Here is a 19,665-nt window from a genome sequence, read left to right as displayed (position 1 = left end):
ACTTTCAGCAGGGTGTTAATTCCCCTTGTGATTGGATGGTTTCTTGTTCCCTCTCTGGTACTGCCCTCAGGTTACCTGTTGGTTTGTTTTGCCCATGCATTCACGAAAGAGGATTCTGTTTTCTGCCCCTCTAATAAGTTGAATTTGATCTGTGGCCAGTCAGTGCTCTAAATCTGGGCAAATATTCAAATGTAAATTGTTTCCTTATGGCTTGATTCCAAACGGCTGCTTGTTTATGAGACTAAAAGGCTAATGTTAGCCAGCAGATTGTCATGCAACCTAAAAAAAAAGTTGATATTTTAAGGGTAAGATGGGAAATAGACAAAATAACATCTTCATTTTAAATATTAAGCTGGAAATGAGCTTGGCAGCCTTCAAGCTACAATGGTGTATCACTACTGCTATGATTTAATATAGCCATGCTCAATAAAATGATTTTACTCATTGCTCTATGTTGAATTCATAGCATTTATCTGTGCATATTACTTATGTTTACTGAAACATCAGAGTAAAGTGTTAAACCAGGCCTCAACTAACAGAGGCCCTAATGTTATGAATGTTATTGCTGAGCTCAGGAATTATTTAAGTGCTTTAAAGATTAATTAAAATAAACGAGACATCAGCATGCTGGCATTTTAATGAGATCAGGTGAGAGAAAAAAAAGGAGAATTAGAATTATAATTAGTGGGGCGTTTCACAGTTTGCCCTGCACTTCCACATGGGTAATTAGACTTGTCTACTGTATGTGTCAGATGGAGAAGAGAATATAACGAGGTTAAAGGAAGAAAGACATTATGATGTTTGAGTTGGCAGCCTTACTGAACAGGTGCTCACACTGTTTTCTTGGTTAACTTGTTTCCATCTTTCTCCAAGTATGCAAAATACTCTCCACTTAAATAAGCTATACATAGAAAAATATAATATTTTCTAGCAAGAGGTACACTCAGTGAGCACTTTACTAGGTATTTATTAAAGGATTTACATACTGCATTTAATTTCAGGATAGTCTTGCAGTTTTTCCTCTAGGCCTTGTATGTATCATACATAGTAAAAAATGAAAAAGATTTCCTCTCAATATTCATTCTGCTATATCACTTAGCTTCAATGGACAATAAACCAATGAACCAAACTGTCTGCTATGCTTCAGGTGTAGAGCTCTTAGCAGTGTATAAAAAATGACTTGCACTAGGGAGAGAACCTGGGCTTCCAACAGATGTAGAACTAGAGGGAAAAGTAGGTGTCTAAAAATAACTCTGAATTATTCATGGGAGTCCTGATCGGCACACACCTGATGAGAACAGTTTTGCTAGTTTCCTGTGGCGCAGTTGTATACACATAATTTGTATTTAGAAAGGGATTTGAATTCTGTACTCTGGAGTGCCATGCAGCAGGGTAGTTTATATAGTATTAAAGAAATAAGTGGACAGCTGTGTAATGGAGGTATTGGACCTGGTCTTAACCTATCGTTCCATATGGTCAGGCTCAAGCTGTACAGAGAGTTATTTCCTCATGTCACCACCAAGGTCCGTAGTATTTGATCATGTGTTCAATATCTGCATATCTATTCATAATTTTGCATATAGCTGCGGATTAGGAAGACCTATATTTTTATGAATGCAAAAGACTGCTAATGTTTTCACAGGCTGCAATAAAACTGGAGACGTTGTGCAAGTCTGAGTGTAAATGAGGTCCTAGTCCTGTTCTGTAGCAAACCTGTTAACCTTTCACCTCTCAATTCTAAAACTCCTGTTCTTAACACTATGACATTGTACATTGCAAATTACATAATGTAATACAGAATGCTAATTAGATGAATTATAGATAAAGGAGCTGCTACTTAGGCTAAAACAAATCGGTCTGGTCTCTGCTGTATTCCACGTGAATAATTACTAGATATCATAGACACAAATGCAGTCTTATGGCCATACTCAGAGTTAATTTCACAAAAGAATGAGTGACAACATATTTTAAAAATACACTGAGAATTTGGGGGTGACATACATCTTTCTCACTTGAAAAGCATCCTTCAATTTACATTGCACCAAGACATGAAAAATGAAAATAATGCAACAAAACATTGTTTATCTTTACAATTAGATTATTAGATTAGGAAAATATCTGCAACAAAATAATGTGCTTTTTTCTTTGAATGCAATTGTTTAAATATATCCAATATAGTTCTCAGATTCATATTGTTTATCCTGGGCCCAGTCATATAATAATGGTTTCCAGTAATTAAGAGGTGGTATATGACATAATGTTACTTCAGCTGGAGCACCCAAAACCAATGGCAGTGAAGCTTGGCTTTTATTGAGATGTTTGTGTGTGTGTGTGTGTGTGTGTGTGTGTGTGTGTGTGTGTGCGCGCGTGTGCGCGTGTGTGTGTGTGTGTGTGTGTGTGTGTGTGTGTGTGTGCGATGAACTTTGACCTTTTGGCAATGTTATTCACTAAACACGTCATGCTTCAATGAATATAATGGTTTCTGATTATACCCAATCTATTTTAGAAATGTAAATATCACTGACAATAATGATTCTTGACAACACTGTTATTTGTTATTAATTTGTTTAATAAAATGTATCAATGAATAAAAAGTACATTCCATGAAAGCATATTAGGTGTATGCTACCATATGACCTTCTGAACAGTAGATCTATATGATTTATATTCTCTGAAACGTGGCAGTTCAGATATCTTAGGTTTTAAGTAATAATAAATAAAAGGTTATTTATAGATACATGTTCAGACCATATTATTTCAGATAAAATTGTTTACATGAAATGTCTAAGGTCTGTGGAGTGCACTTTTATTTTAATGCATTTGTTTATGTGTAAACATAAAATATAAAGACTTGTATCTTGTGCTGAACATGAAAAATATTGCCTTTCAATCTCATTCATAGAGCAAGGATAATTTCTGTTTCATTCCTGTCACATTAAACAAGAACTAGTGCAAATCTTAACAAAAACCATCTTCCTTTTGTAAATTGATTAGAGCTTAGTTTACATAAGAGCATCATGCATGGTTAAATATGAGTCTACTCATCCAACTGATCCTCTGATTGTCTAGAAGGTGGCATGCAGAGCTAATGGTTTCCTCACTGAACATCTCAATGTCACAAATCAAACCAAATCACACCTGGGGCTTCGTTACTTACCCTGCACTCCCCTCTGCATTAGGAGGTGGAAGAGCAGGCATTAATAACCCCCTTGGCTCAAAATCATACATCAGGCTCTCTCATTGGAGGGGTGCTTTTGCTCTGCTCCTCCCTGCCTCCAGGCAGCTGCAGGAGCAATGTCACATCAATGTCCTTTATACTACCCATGCAGAAAGAAACACCTCTACACCATAGGGCTATAGTGGTAACCCTGTGTAACATGCTTTTGAAATGGGCTGTGAAAGACAGACCAGGCTTCCGGGGAAGAGCGTTCTCCAGCCGCTATGAATCTGTAGCTCTCTCCATTCTGGGGTCCCTGGGAGACAGTAGCATTTCCTGAGGCAGACTACTCAGTCTCTGTAAAGAGGCGGATGGCTTTGTTTCACAAGAAACAAAGGTATTCTCCAGGCTGTGAGAGCGCAGAGAGCCAGCGAGCCCGGCCCTGAATGGCAGCGTCCACGGGGCAGCAGGGGGAGACTGTGAGGGGTGCTTGTGTGCAACCCTCAGAGGGAACCTACATTGGACAGATTGCATAAGGCCACACTGACCTGAGACAGGGGCAGAGGATTGAGGTGAAGTGTAGACCTGCTGTGGGGGTCTCTGTGAAGATGGCACAGTTCTAGGCCCAGGGGAGCACTGTACAGAGTTTGGGGCCTGGACTGAGGAGGAGCTCTGGATGACCTGTGCAGCAGGGTCCTGTTGAAACTGCAAACAGGAAGGAGGCGGGGGAGGGGCTGCCCAGGTCACATGGGCAGGGCAGTTGTCTGATGAGTGGGCGGGGCAGAACGCTGGGGTGTTACGCCCAGAGAGAAGCTCTTCCAGGAGGAACATCATATTCCGCATGCCTTGGCCCAGCTCAGAGACCTCCTTACTCACCGTTCTGACCTACATGGAAAAGAGCAACAGAGTCTCTGAACGACTGCGCACAATGGCATCCTGGAACCACAGTGTTAATCACATACCAACACTTCATTCCATGCCAAACATACATTTTACATAGCTCATTGAACCTTTAATTGTTTTTGTGGAATACATTGAAACGCTAATTGACTAATTAAGTATTAGTCGTCAACATGAAGTTCACATACTAATTATGGCTTGCTTCATTCTGAAACAACACTAAAGGTTGCCTGAGGAGAGAGAAAGAGAGAAATGAAAGCCGTTGATCATGTGCGGTGTGCACATGGTATAGTGAAGTCAATGTTCAGAATCCTTTAGAAATCCACCAACACACTGAAATCATGCAGCTGTAGCTGTTTCTACAGTCCATTAGTCTGAGACATTGGATTATGAGGACTAGGTCATGAGATTTGTATGCTTGACATGATTGACTCTGTATGGTGCTTCGGTTTTTCAGGTACAAGAATAATGCATCATTATAATGACACCATGTCAGAAAGAAAAAAAAATACATCTGCAGAACTGGAGAAATTGTCAGAAATTACTGAATATATGGTTGAAACCGCAATGCACTCTGCTTAGTTGTTGCTTTAAGCTTGGTGTCCTATTAAATGTGAGAAATATAATGGATAGAAATAGCTTCTGATAAGATTACTTTCATGATAAGGGAATTGCAGTGTTGTTGTACCATGTGGCCAGTCTCTTGTAGTGTGAAAATTGGGTGATTAATACCTTCCTGTACATCTACAGAGAGTGCCATTGAGGCACATTGCCAAGGTGACAGCTGGTCCTGTCACTCAAAGGACATAAAGTGATTCATCATGTTACACATACTCAAACACAAATGGAGCAACACTTCAACATGGGGCACATATAAGCAGCACAACAGAAGAAAAGACCATAGAAAGAGATTGAAAGACATGTTGTGAGATCTTTTGTACAATGAACATGATTAATATAACTGGGGCAGACAAATGTAATGGCCACAGAACGTATCAGTGTGAACAGCAGATACCTTATCCAGGATAACTTTGGAGTTTTCATTTAAAATATTGAAGGTTTATACAGTTTTACATTTCATAAAGTTGTACCTGCACCTGTGGGGTATAATAGTTGAGGTGTGACCTTCTGGCTATAATCCCAGTGTATTAATCTGTAAATTAATAATAATAATAATAAATACTTAAATGTACATATTGCTAGTGGTTTTCACACACTGTATAGAGATGTGGGGGAAACTCACCTCAACCACCACCAATAGCACCCACCTCGGTGATGCACGGCAGCCATTTTGCACCAAAACCCTCACCACACATTAGCTGAGGCGGGAGGGAAAAACTGTAAACTGCCAATTGCATCAGGGGATAATTAGGCGGCAGGTTGAGAGAGCCAGTTTGGGAATTTAGCCAGGACATTACTCTTTGCCATATTCTTTGCCATGAGTGTCATGGGATCTTTAAGGACCACAGTGAGGCATTGCATTTTATTCATCCAGAGAGAAGATTGGCTCCTACTGGCCCATTGACACCACTTCCAGTAGGAACTCATTTTTCCAAGGAGGTTTCCCATCCAAGTACCCACCAAGCCCACACTGGCTGAGCCTCAGTCATTCGGAAGGAGGCTGGAGCAGGGTGCAAGGTGGGATGGCTAAACAGCGCTGCTCTTCCAAAATTATGCCTTAAAATGATAGCTACTACCTGCCTGCGTCAGCCTTATTGTTGCCACATAACATATGGCTAGATTTTCAACATGACAAAACCATAAATCTGGGCATGTACCTCCAGATTGTCTCACAACATCACTTAATTTGTCAAAAACCTAACTTTTTTTAAAAATCCATCGGTCATACTCTTCTCACACTTTCATACTCTCTGAGCTTCCATTGCCTACCTCTCTCCCAGGAGAACCATTATACCTTCACAGTGATAGAACATTGCTGCAGCCTCAATACATTCACACTCTTAGATCTGCCCTCCAGTATAATAAATCATCCAGGACAAAACAGAAGAGTGCATCTAACAAAAGGAGGAAATTTACATGTGTATTATTAAGTGCTTTTACAGCTTTCATGTTTTAAAAGAAGGCATTTTATATTCATGCATACAGTTTGATCCAATGAACAAGAACCAAGCAGTGCAAATCTAAAGATATAAATATTGCAATGCTTTGCCAACAACTCACAACAATCGCTGATTTTAAAAAAATGTCACCCACTTTATATAGTCTATGGTAAAATAAAAATAGTTTACATGAGCAATTAGAAGTAAATGCATTTATTGGAGCTTCTTGTGTTCTAGGCCACTCTGTATTGACTGTGACCTTGAAGATCTACCAGATTTATTCATGTACAAGCTCACCCCAGGAGAGGAATGCTGAATATCAAACAAGAGGCCATTTCCCTGCGTGCATTCCAGAGTCTTGCCCAGGTTTGTTTATCTACTGCCAGAAAAGGTAAAGTGCCATTCAAAATGGTAGGTGAGATGTTCTATACCTTCATGCTCCTCTTGCACATATCTCCCAGAAATAAAGATGTTGTACGTAATCCTGTCCCCTGCTTGGAGCCCTACACTGCCCACCCTGATCCTATACCTGTTTATATAGGAAACTGTGTTGTTCTTCACATGCATTTCCATCTATGGAGACTATAGATATTTTTGTTTACTTATCATTATTGATGCATAATAATGTATCTGTAATTTTCCCACAATAAATGGACACTGATAATGCTAAGTGCTGTGTGCTCTCCCTTGTGAGCCTCTCTCTTGAGCTAAAATATGATTGAGGGAAGGTGCCGTATCTTTGTGTTGACTGGTAATGACTTCAAAATGATGTTACCCTCCCTTTATGTCAGTACTGCAAAAGCATGAAATGGGACAAATGGGTTTTGCAGGGATTTAAGATTTGAGTTTGTAACCAGAATGCTGCCTGTTCAAACCCCAAATGACACAGTGTTCTGGAACAATTTATGCAAAAGTATATGTAAATTATCCAGTATAAGCCTTTTGAAAACCAAAAATGTGTAAAATATCCAGATAGTCCAAAAAGCTAATATACAGTAAACATATTTAAAGAAAAAAAAAAAGAAAAGGAAAAAGAAATGTCTATCATCATGCATAGACAAAAGATATCCCAGTTCATCCCAGTATTTTACCGAGACACTAATCCGGGGTTGTCTCCAAATGAACTCTTCACACCTCAGCAGTGAATATTAATCTTAAACCTGTTCTGTTCCACCTGACCTGCTTACCCCTATTGCTCACAGACTGCTTCCTGTTTCCTGCTTCCTGTCCCAGGACGGAGGCCAAATTCCTGACAGGCCTGCCTGATCCAAAGACCTGAAGCACCTGGCCCAAGAGATTAATCTAATGATAGCTTTAATTAATATCTGGAAGCCATAAAATAATCTTCTTTTTGGAGTTCACGTATGCAGTTAGCACACCTAAGACTATCATTGCATTATTTATTTTGAATACTTGTTATTTGTTATCTGTTTTTACCGTTGGATATTGGATACAACACAGATTAACTAACTTGCTAATGAGTACAAAGGCAGAGCACTGCCTTGTAGCTTTCTGCTAACAAGTGTTGCTCCTTAGCGACTGCACCAAAATGAGCCCATTCTATGGGTTGCTCTTATTAATCCTCACTTCAGTAGCCACTCCCGCTCCAGATTCTGGCAGATTTGGAAATGGGGGATGGGCACTTGGAGCAGTAGGTGTAGAGTCCCTCCAGCACAGGTGTCCTGTCCAGGTGATGATTGTAGTAGGTATGTGTGTGTTGAAGGGTTGGACATGGGAGCCCTGCTGAGGACCAGTCTGTTGATTTGAGGTGATGAAACACCCCCTCCTGTGTTGATCAGTGCTGATACAATGCAATCTACCCCAAGACTGAACTTCTCTTAACAACAGATGCAGACATTTTCCATCCCAAGAAACAGAAATACGCTGTAATCTTAGATGCACTAGATGTATATTTGATAAATGATTTTGCTGCTGGGACATTGTTATTCAGGCAGTAGTTCATAGGAGGGACACACCTCTTGATTCAGCTGAAGTAACTGTCCTCTTGTTTCCTCAGTCTTTGCTGATAACTCTTCCGTACTAATCTGAAGCAAACCTGTAACATAATGCAGTTTAGCTGCAGTCTGTTAAGAGTAGAGCATTACATGTAGAAACCCTGGAAGAATACAGGAAGGTCACCTGCAGTGGTGGCAGAACTAGTGCTGGACTGGTGAAGCTGATGCTGGGAGAACTCCAAGGCCACAGCATGGCTGTCCATAACTGAACTGTCCTCTGTACCATCCACAATCCTGCATAAGAGCAAAGGGTAGACAAACAAAGACACACAGATGGACACATACGTATATAAACAAACAGACACACAGATGAAATATACTGTATGAATAGATGAAAAGAGGCTACTCGTCAGAGATAACAACAGATAGTTGAATATAAATACAAAATGTACAGAAGTGCAAATAGAGTAAGAGTCAGTCAGATAGTGAGGAGATGGCGAGGAGATACCTGAGGTCTGCAGGGCCAAGTATGTTGTCAGTAGAAAGATGAAGCGTCAGTTTCTTTCCTGGCTTCCTGGTCTTTCTGTCTGTCCCTGCATTGTGATTGGCCTCATAATCCTCAGGTGGGGTGTTCCCTGTGGATGAATCCCTCAGGTAGAGAATCCTGTGCCTCTCCTTGTCCCCATCCGGAGTGGAGGTGGGCACACACTCCTTCTCTTCATGGTCTTCCATAATTGAGGGGTAGCACTGGGAGATGCGTCCATTACCCTTTCCTTCCCCCTGGAGGAGCATTTAACAATAATAATAATAATAATAATAATAATAATAATAAGAAGAAGAAGAAGAAGAAGAAGAAGAAGAAGAAGAAGAAGAAGAAGAAATAGAAAAAGAAGAAGAAGAGGAGGAATAATAATGAATTAAATAACAACAGAATATAGAGACAGTTTCATAGCCTACAGACTGCTTCCAGAAGCCAGTTTCAATATCTCATTCGGATGGCTTGGATTTGTTTCTTGGATCTTTCTGAGATCCATTCTCTTAAAGGGTTGTGCCTCTGATCCTGTTTTTGGAAGTGAAATTAAGCATTTTCACAGTTCTTGCAGAACCTGTGCACTTGATAATATTGATGCCTGAAATTGATCATAAAAACAAACTAACTAAAGTCTAATGATGTCACATCAATAATGAAGGGTAGTGCTTAGACATGTAGCAGTGCCTGGCAGCAGAGGACACCATTCTCAACTAAACAACTGCAATTACAGAAGCTTTGGATAACAGTAATGAATTATTTACCCTGTGTGACCTTTGACCTGTGTGGAATGGGAGATTTATCTCAGTAATTGGCTATTGCATGTAATGAGACCTTCGCAGTATCAAGATACCCCATATAGGCTATTTGATTACTCTCACCACAGTGCAACTTAACTAGCATATATGCCTCATCTGCTGGTCAAATCAAAGCCACCGAAATGACCTTTAGGCCCACACGATGCATACACAGTAACAGGAAAACATATATGTGAACCTTTGTGGATCCTAATTGTGTTCCAAGTCAATAGACTTTCCACATGAAAAATGAAATAGCAGAATGGCTCTAGGGAATGGTTGATGGAAAGATAAATAAATAAATATAGCTAATTTATTGCAATAAAATCATACAATACCACAGCAGGCACCCCATTAAATGGTTCATGTTTTCAGCAAATTGATTGAACATCTCTGCTTGATTAACCTGGTCAGAAATATACATGTATTCATGCTGACTGTAGGCTGCTGTACCTGAGATCCTGGGCCCGGTGCTTTGTTGGGCAATCTTGAGGGTACCTGAAAACAAAGACATTCTATGACATATTATGACACTGAATAAGTATACTCAGGACTGCACAAAATGTAAGCCACATTGTTAAAATACTATGGAGATTTCTACACACACGCATCAAGCTTGTCATTTAAATTAGAATGCTCATATTGTTCATATAAAACCTGGGCCATGCTAAAACAACATAATTTCAGAAATCTGGCGAAATGTAGCGGTAAGCTTGTGTATTACTGAGCATTTGGCATGATTAAAACTTTTGTGAAAGGTAACTCTATGCCTGTGATAACTGCCAACAGCAGCACAAACATAAGAATGAAATCCTGGAACACATAATGGAGTGTTTGCAGATATACGGTACACTCAGAGATGACAGGGGATTTTGATGACAAAGTAAAATGCTCTCAAGCCTGTAGAAGAGTCATTTATCATACTCAAGTGATGTTTTACAATTGTCTTAATTCCACTAAATCCCTGAAGTCAAGTGCTACTGCCCTGCTCATGAGTCTAACAGACACTTTAAAATACCAAATTGCATTCTCTCAAATTGGAGCAATCTCTCATGAGCCTTTTTGAATTGCAGCTGACTGTAGTTACTTGCAACACTGGGCAAAAATAGAAAGGATTGAAAGCCCAGGTGACATGAAAGTAATTTAGGACTCATGCTTTGAGCTGGCTATCTTTTTTTTTTACGAGACCTATAAATGAACTTTCAAACTTTCAAATTTCAAACAGCAATTACTCATCTGTCTTAATGTGAGAGACAATGATAGCTGCTGCTTCACAAATAAACATAGGTTTTAAATGAAGTGACCACAGGAAGACTACAGAAAGAGTATACACACACAATTAAATAACCTTGTTTTTTCAGTTAAAGATGGACTGGATAACCAAGGGCAGTGCTATGGCCAAGCATAAGGAAGAGGATGCCAGCACATTACTGATCAACATGTCAGGATTAAATGTGGGGCATTTGATCATAGTCGGCCCCCTCCAAAAGTATTGGAACAGCAAGGTCAATTTACATTGAAGACCATTAAGTTTCAGGTCAAAGGATGTACATGAGATGACAGATCTGAATTTCAGCTTTTGTATTCTTTTATCGAGATTTGCTAAATGACTTAGAACATATCACCTTTTGTATCAGACCACCCTACCAATTTGAAGGGTGGTCTGATACAAAAGTGAACAAAAGTATTGGAACATGTGACAGCTGTCAGATGTGTCCTGTTAGATTGATTGGTTAAACAATAAATAGTTCTCAATCGCTACTCTTGGATTTAGCCTTGGATTTTGCCTGTGAAGTCTGCATTTGTGTAAGAAAACATAAACCAGCATAAAGACCAGGGACCTCTCTTTGGGAGAAATGCAAGCCATTTTGAAGCTTAGAAAAGGGGGAAAATAGTCATCGCCTTTGCACAAGCATTGGAGATATCTTTTACAATAACTTTGAATGTCCCGAAAAAAACAAAACAAAACGCTGGCATACTGAGCAACAGGCATTGAACAGGTCGACCGCGGAAAACAACAGCAAACATTGTGAGAGCTGTGAAAAAACCCCCCAAAACATCAGTCAGTGATATCACAAACAAACTCCACAGGGCAGGGGTGAAGGTATCTGAATCAACGTTCAAAGAAGACTTAGAGAGCAGCAAGGTTATACCATAAGATGCAAACCACTCATCAGTTGTAAGAATTGGAAGGCAAGATTACAGTTTGCAAAGAAGTACAGAGATGAGCCACAAAAGTTCTGGAACAAAGTTTTATGGACTGATGAGACCAAGATTAACATCTATCAAAGTCTTGGAAAGGCAAACATGTGGAGAAAGAAGGGATCTACTCATAATCTAAAACATACAAGCTCATATGTGAAGTATGGTGGAGGAAGTGTCATGCCGTAGGCTTGCATGGCTGCTTCTGGAGTGGCCTCACTAATCTTTATTGATGATGTAACTCATGATGGTAGCTGCAGGATGAATTCAGAAGTCTACAAAAACATTCTGTCTGCCAACTGACAGAGAAATGGGTCCAAACTAATTGGGAGGAACTTCATCATGCAGCAAGACAATGACCCAAAACACACTGCCAACACAACAAAGGACTTCATTAGGGAGAAAAAGTGAAAGTAACTTTTAAACTGGGTACGTCAATCACCAGACCTTAACCCAATTGAGCATGCATTTCACCTCCTGAAGAGGAGATTGAAGGGAACCCCCCCCCTCCCCCTGAAATAAACAACAACTGCAGTAAAGGCTGCAGTAAAAGCCTGGAAAAGCATCACAAAAGAAGAATGCAACAGTTTGGTGATGTCAAAGGGTTACAGGCCTGATGCAGTTATTGCAAGCAAGGGATATGCTACCAAATGTTAAGTGCTATTTACTTTCATTTACTTAAATACTCTCTGTTCCAATACTTTTGCTCACCTAAAAATTGTGCGCTATGTTCTATTTCTTTATTTGCTTCACTTTAAGCTCTATGGGAATTGGATTTTATCCAATCTCGAGACTGAAAACGATCTACGCAACGCCATCTTGATGGCCAATCAGGGCAAAGATGCGCTTTAGCGACCAAATTTACATACGGTGGCTATATAAGCGACATCGCAGGCCGTCATTCTTTCTTCTCAAATTTTCAGCGCAAGGTTAGCAACCTAGCTGGAGACTTACGTTTCTACCACGCCGAAGTTCTTCGTCTGCGAGCAGAAACGCGCCGCTGTGAGGAAGGAGCTTTTTTCCCGACTCAAAGGCCCTCGCTAGACAACGTTGAGCTCGAAGATTCGCCATGAAGCAGTGCCAAGGGTGCGACGAGCCGTGGAGGGTACGGACCCTCACACTTCTTGCGTTATGTGTCTCGGCGAGACCCATGCTCTCGCGGCCTTAACTAAGGTGACCTGCACCGCCTGCGCTGCACTCGGGGCGCAGGAGTTACTGCGCCGGGCAAGCATGCACCGCGAAGACGCCAGTTGGGCTGACTTCCCGGAGCCTTTTGCCATGCACTCTCAGGAGGACAGACCGAACCTGCACGATGGCAGGGTTCCGTCTGACACGGTCCATCTGGAAGAGGCGCTCCTAACCCTCGCTAACAGCTCTGGGGAGGAGGACGACGACTTCCTTCTCCACTCTAGTGATCAGGAGATGCTTCCAGACAACAGTTTGGAGCCTTCAGGCTCTGTCGCTATCCCAACGGCGACGGGTGAGTTGGAGCACCACCCCTCCCTGTTGAAAGACTTTCCGGTCGTGATGAAAGCGGCGGCGACCAGAGCGGAGCTCCCCTGGCCCCCTCCTCCTGCAGCGCCTGTAATCTAGCTGGTGGCTCCAGTGTACAGGCGCGACATATCGAGGCACGGTGTGCAACCGACCCCCGTCTGCCCGTCTGTACAGCACTACGTGCAGCTAACCTGGGACAAGCCTTTCTCTACGAAAGCCCCGGTAGTGTCTTTTTCGCCTTTCACGGTGGTGTCGGGCCGACAAAAGCTTCAGACGGAGGGGGTTCCGCGACTCGAAGATTCCTTGCTACTCATCTCCTCGCCCCCACAGCAAGGTGGAGCGCAAGGAAGCCTAACCTTCCCACTCGGTCTGGGCAGATATCAGCTGCCTTGTCTGAACGTTCGTTTATCTGCGGTTCCCAAGGCGCCGATGCAACGAACAATCTTGCTATCCTAGCGATAGCACAGACGAACTTGATCGAGTCCCTTACTTCCTCCCTCACAGATGATGTTTCTGCCGAGTTGAGGAAGAACGCGGGCGCAATCCTGCACCTCACCCAGGTGTTGGCACAGGATTTTGGATGGATTATGGGCTGGAGTGTAGCCTCTCTCCGGCACTTATGGCTAGCGAACTCGGCACTCCCCGAAGCGGACAAGGTCCCCCTCCTTGATGCCCCAGTCTCTCTCGACGGTCTCTTCGGTCCAGCGGTGACCGAAGCGATAGCGAGGTTTAAACGACTGGATGAGGAGAGACCCACTCTGCAGAAGCACCTGCCTCTTGCTTCAGATGCAAGACGCCAGGATCGCCGTTCGTGGTCTAAGACTCGCCGCACTCCTGTGTCGTCTACCCGGCGCTCAACTGAGGAGCAGCCCGGTGGCCGTAGAGACGCTACCGCTATTGCTAGCGGCAAGGCTTGGACGAAGCCGTTCAACCCTGCTGCGCCCAGGGCTCACCCGCCTCAATCGAAAGCCCAGAAGCGTTCCTGAATCTCCGCGGGAGAGTGTCATAGAGGCGATCCGGTCGAGTGGACACCCCTCCTGTATCACAGACTTTACTAGCGCCTACTCGGGAGCGAGTTTCGCCCTTACAGTCACAAAGCACACTCCCCCTATTGTTACACAAACATTTCCCTTGCCCTCTGCCTCAAAGCTGGCATCAGCGCTTGGTGATTTCCCAGTCAAAAGGGGCCTTTTTCCCCGACATTCAGGCAGTATTGGAGTCCTCGCCGGCTCAGAATCGAAGCCGGCCAGGACTCTACGTCGGCCTATCCCAGATAAACACCAGGTCGCTGGCTCGAATTCGACCCCGCCCCCACTTAAGAGCCGGGCTTCTGCAAATTCAGAAGCCCGTGGTACAGTCTGCACTGCTTTCAACCAGGTCCGCGTTCAACCTTTGTGCTTGGACTCAGAAGTGCAAGCTGACGCCATGGCTCAGTACTGTAATCAGAGCAGGCTACGCGTTACAGTTCGCTGTCCCCCCTCCTCCTTTTGTAGGAGTAAGGGAAACGAATATGCCCCTGCATCTAAACAGCACACTTTCCCAAGAGATAGAGACTCTCTTGGCAAAAAGCGCGATCCGCCTAGTCCCCAAACACGACGAAATGCGAGGGTTTTATTCCCTTTATTTCCTCGTTCCAAAGAAAGACGGTGGTGTGAGACCAATACTGGACCTGCGAGCACTGAACCGTCATTTGGAGAAACGACGTTTTCAGATGCTAACGCACAAGCGCGTAATGATCTCAATCAGCCAAGGGGACCGGTTCACGCTCGTAGATTTAAAAGACACTTACTTCCATGTGAACATTGTACAGCGCCATTGGCAGTACCTTCGTTTCGCTTTTCTGGGAAGAGCATACGAATTTACCAAACTCCCATTTGGTCTGTCCCTAGCACCCCGCACCTTCGAAATGGTGGCGCGGGCTGCTATCGCCCCGTTGCGACAACAGGGCATACGTGTTTTAACGTATCTGGACGACTGGCTTGTGTTAGCCCCTTCCAGGGAGTTGGCTGCGAAACACACAGAGATGCTGATAACCCACATCGAAGGATTGGGTTTCACCATCAATCGCGACAAGAGTGTTTTCACCCCGAGCCAGTGTGTTCAGTACCTAGGGCTCCGGCTGAACTCATTGTCAATGACGGCGCGTCTCTCTCAGGAGAGAATTGCTTCCCTGAGAGACCACGCTTGCCGATTTCTCCCAGGTCGCTGCATCAGTGGAATCACGATTATGCGCCTGTTGGGTTTAATGGCGGCAGCAATCGCCGTGGTTCCGTTGGGATTGCTACGCATGAGACCGGTGCAATTCTGGCTCAAGCGAATGCATTTCGATCCAATGAGAGACCGCGCAAAGCTGTTTCGCATTCCGCAGTCGGTTGTGAGAGCACTCTCGCACTGGCGAAATGGGCGAATGCTGAGTGTCGGTGTGCCAATGGGCGCTATCTCCACTCATGTCCCTGTATACACAGACGCCTCCACCAAGGGGTGGGGGGCGGTCTGCAATGGAATGATGGCGAGCGGGTTGTGGAACCCTCCTCTGCCTCATATCAATGTGCTGGAGATCACAGCAGTATGGCTTGCATTACAACGTTTCGAACCCCTTCTTCGGGGCAGACACGTTCTAATCAGAAGCGACAGTCGCTTACCTAAACCGACAGGGCGGCACCAAATGTCCACATCTACACCGGCTGGCGGTGAGGATCTGGACTTGGGCATACCCGCGAGTTCGCTCCTTACGGGCGCTCTACGTCCCGGGGCAGCTGAACTGCGGCGCAGACCTCTTGTCTCGGGGCGGTCCCTCCCCCCTAGAGTGGTGTCTTCACCCACTCGTGGTGGCAGAGGTGTGGTCACGCTTTGGGAAAGCGAGAGTGGATTTATTCGCCTCCCGACAGAATGCGCATTGCCCATTATGGTTTGCGATGACAGCAACCGGCTCGCCCCCACTGGGAGTGGACGCGCTAGCCCATCGCTGGCCCAAGGGCATCCTTTATGCCTTCCCTCCCTTTGGTCTGGTACCGCAGGTACTAGCCAAAGCGAGAGAGGAGAGGAAACCCCTGATTTTGATCGCGCCAGATTGGCCGCACAAACAGTGGATGGCCGATGTAGCCCTGCTGCTGACCGCCGTCCCGTGGCGACTTCCCCAGCGCCGGAACCTCCTGTCACAGGGGGCGGGGACCATTTTTCATCCCCACCCAAGCAGGCTGCGCCTCACGGCTTGGCCCCTGTTAGGAGCAGGCTCGTGAACATGGGATTGAGCGAGGCAGCTGTAAATACTATACAGCATGCTCGCGCTATCTCAACTACAATGGCTTATAAAGGCAGATGGGAGGCCTTCGAGACTTGGTGTCTCGAACGCTCTCAGGACCCCCTGGTGTGCCCCGTATCCGTAGTGCTCAACTTTGTGCAGAGCCTACTTGATAAGGGGTTATCTTTGTCCACGTTAAGGGGGTATGTCTTCGCAGTTTCTGCGTGTCATACTGGCTATGGTGGCTCTACGGTGGCTGCCCACCCCCTGGTAAAGCGTTTTATCCAGGGCGTCTGGCGTCTGAAACCCGTGGCCCCACCCCGTGTTCCGCAGTGGGACTTAACGGTGGTACTAAAAGCCTTGTGTAGCCCTCCTTTCGAACCGCTGGAGAGCGTTGAGTGGAGAGCTTTGTCCCTTAAGGTGGCGCTGCTTACTGCGCTAGTTTCTGCTAAGCGAGTAAGCGATTTATGCACCTTGTCTGTGCACCCGGACTGTCTCTCCTTTTCAGGATCTGACAGAGTTGTGCTGAGACTGAACCCTGCGTTTACCCCGAAGGTTATCACCACGTCCTTCCGCTCACGGGTATTGGACCTGGTGGCTTTCAAGCCCCCTCCTCATGACGATGAGGAGGATGCTATGCTGCATAAACTTTGCGCAGTGCGTGCTCTGTCGATATACGTACGACGTTCGCAGCCTATTCGACAAGCAGATCAGCTGTTTGTCTGTTATGGTGCTGCTGCTAAGGGAAAACCTGTTACGGCACAGAGATTTTCCCATTGGCTTACTGACGCAATCAACTGGGCGTATGAGTGTATGGGCTTGCCCCCTCTGTCGGAGGTTCGCGCCCACTCTACTCGAGGCATGGCAGCTTCTCAGGCACTTTTTAAAGGGGTCAGTGTGCAGGACATTTAGCTGCTGCTGCTCAAACACATTATGTGCGACGCCTCTATGCGGTGGCTAGAGGCGTGCATGTATATATTGACCATCTCCCGGCTTGGGTATTCGGTAGCTGGTTTACATGAACCGAGCGCTGGGGATGGTTGTGGCTCCTCAGTTTATACAGTCCCCCCTTTTTTTCATGCATGAAAAAGGGCTGGCTATTGAGGGGAGCTCCTCTTGATTGGCTATCACTGCCATCGGCTGTTGTTCTGCATCAGGGGGCTGATGTTGACGACAGGGCGTGGGCTATAGGGTTCCCATAGAGCTTAAAGTGAAGCTAATAAAGAAATAGAACTTCCGGGTACAGCGGTACCCATTGTTCTATGAGTTATTAGCGAGCTTTAAGCTTCACAGGCCCTGTCTCGAAGAAAGAATGACGGCCTGCGATGTCGCTTATATAGCCACCGTATGTAAATTCGGTCGCTAAAGCGCATCTTTGCCCTGATTGGCCATCAAGATGGCGTTGCGTAGATCTCCCTCGTCTCTATTACAGTAGCTTTCAATCCCAGTGTCAGAAGGGACTCAAGTAAGTAAAGTAAAGCAGCATCTCTCCTGCCCTCATGAAAAGGTCCCATTTGGGTACTAAAAGCTCCCTTCATGCTAAAAGCCCTAGTGTATCAATGCAGATCATGCCACTCAAGGATGGCAATAAAATGAAATTAACTCAGCTACCAATTCAATAAAATTTTATCACGAACATATTGTCCTTGGACTTTACAAGATTAATTTTTGCATTATAGTCTATTCCAACAGTGTTCAAGATATTCTTTTGGGTATAACACATATGCTTTGCATAATTCATCTCCTATGAATTCATTTTAGGTAGCCAGCTTGCACTACCAAAATATCAGCACCATATGTAATTTAGGCAACTTAATTATGATGTATAAAATGACATAACTTAATTTATATGTATATTTGAACAGCTAAAGCAATATATTGATATAGTTTTGTTCACATGAATCAGCCCAGGTACTGTCCAGGTTTTTGGACCCAACCAACCTTTCCTAACTTGTGCAACATCCACAGGCTGGTAGAAGTAATACAAAAATAAGTACAATGTGAAATTAATAAAATTAATTCGGTGAGAGACTTACGTCATTGGCCTGTCCTTCCCGCAGGTTGTAAGTGAGGTCCTGCTGGATATCCTCAACAAATTTGTGAGAGTATTCAGGGTAAAGGTCAAGCACCTCATACAGTCCCTTCAAACTAATGCACTGGAGGTCGCAGTATGTCAACGCCTTCACGTCTGCTTTTGTCTTGATCGCCCGGTCATGGACAGACAGATTTGCTCCAATGAGGTCGCCTTTTCCTGAATGGTTGAAAAGACAATTGGACCAGTATCATGCAACCGTTCGTTGAAGCTCTGCAAGTCTTGAACCTATTAGGAGGGTCACATTAATAAAGACAGGCTATTACTATTACTATAAGTGTATTAAATTCATATTATCACAATATGCAATAAACACCAGTAGTTTAAGTTTGGCATATACCGTAAATCCTCAAATTGTGGCTGGGGTCTTTTATTTACTTAGGCTGCACAAAGCACAGGCCTTTATTTGGGGCAGGCTTGTATTCGAGGCAGGCCTTTATTTCTTATTAGGCTTCTGTTGTAGAATTTTATTCTTAGAAATAAAGTAAAAGGCTACACTTAAACTGGGCCAACACTGTTCAACACTTCCTGCAACCGTTCAGAAACGCAACTTGAGTAGCTAAACCATTAATGAAAGCCAAAACAGATGCGTCTTCATAAAATAACAACTTGCCAGACACTCCTTCAAGAACAATAACAAATTAGCGTAGATAACAGCAAGTTAAGGATTTTTTTTCCTAAAGTGCGTTTTATTGTGAGACATGCGTTTCGTTTGGAGCAGCATACCGGTAGGGTGTCAAAAGATTTTCGCGTTGGTTTGGGTTTTAATTTACTTTTGGACTGTTTGATTCTATTGCTAAATGTTGGGACTGATGGGCACTGAAATCTGGGGGGTATTTGATGGTTCACTGTTAAGTTTTATGTAGTTGAAGATTTCCACCTGTCTGTTTATTGCGAGTCAAGGCAGCCGCTTTCATTCATTAATTGAACGTGCGCTGTGCTGTAAATACATGGAAACCTTATTGCGTAGCCAAGTAGCCTAAATTGAGTTAATTTTTTATTTTGTTAGATTTACTTTTTATTACATTCGTTGGCTGGAATGCCTCGCGGCAACAATTGTGTTTAAATGTATACTGCTTCAGCCTTGTAGAGCAACGTGTTGGAGACCCATGGTGTAGGACAACGACTTTTCATTTGCAACAGTATTAAACCAACCAACAATATAAAACATTAAGAAGAGCTCTTTTATTTCATTGAGTTAAATCGAAACAATGTCTTCTAGTGCTAATGGACTGATA

At 43.8% G+C, this 19,665-nt stretch overlaps 1 protein-coding gene across 1 annotated transcript in view; it reads right to left on the bottom strand.

Annotated features, from left to right (window-relative positions):
• Positions 1 to 3,539: 3,539 nt before the first annotated feature.
• LOC133130339 (potassium voltage-gated channel subfamily H member 8-like) overlaps positions 3,540 to 19,665 on the bottom strand; it is a 49,626-nt gene continuing 33,500 nt past the window's right edge. Inside the window, exons 11-17 of the mRNA XM_061244893.1 lie at positions 18,372 to 18,586; positions 9,852 to 9,896; positions 8,581 to 8,852; positions 8,257 to 8,366; positions 8,094 to 8,173; positions 3,800 to 4,042; positions 3,540 to 3,671 (exon numbers count right to left, since the gene is read on the bottom strand). Coding sequence (XP_061100877.1) covers positions 3,540 to 3,671; positions 3,800 to 4,042; positions 8,094 to 8,173; positions 8,257 to 8,366; positions 8,581 to 8,852; positions 9,852 to 9,896; positions 18,372 to 18,586 — 1,097 coding nt within the window. The remainder of the gene's footprint in view (positions 3,672 to 3,799; positions 4,043 to 8,093; positions 8,174 to 8,256; positions 8,367 to 8,580; positions 8,853 to 9,851; positions 9,897 to 18,371; positions 18,587 to 19,665) is intronic.

The sequence above is a fragment of the Conger conger genome, chromosome 1, assembly GCF_963514075.1.
Source record: "Conger conger chromosome 1, fConCon1.1, whole genome shotgun sequence".
In the NCBI taxonomy this organism is placed as follows: Eukaryota; Metazoa; Chordata; class Actinopteri; order Anguilliformes; family Congridae; genus Conger; species Conger conger.
This window is presented reverse-complemented; position numbering and strand designations above follow the sequence as displayed.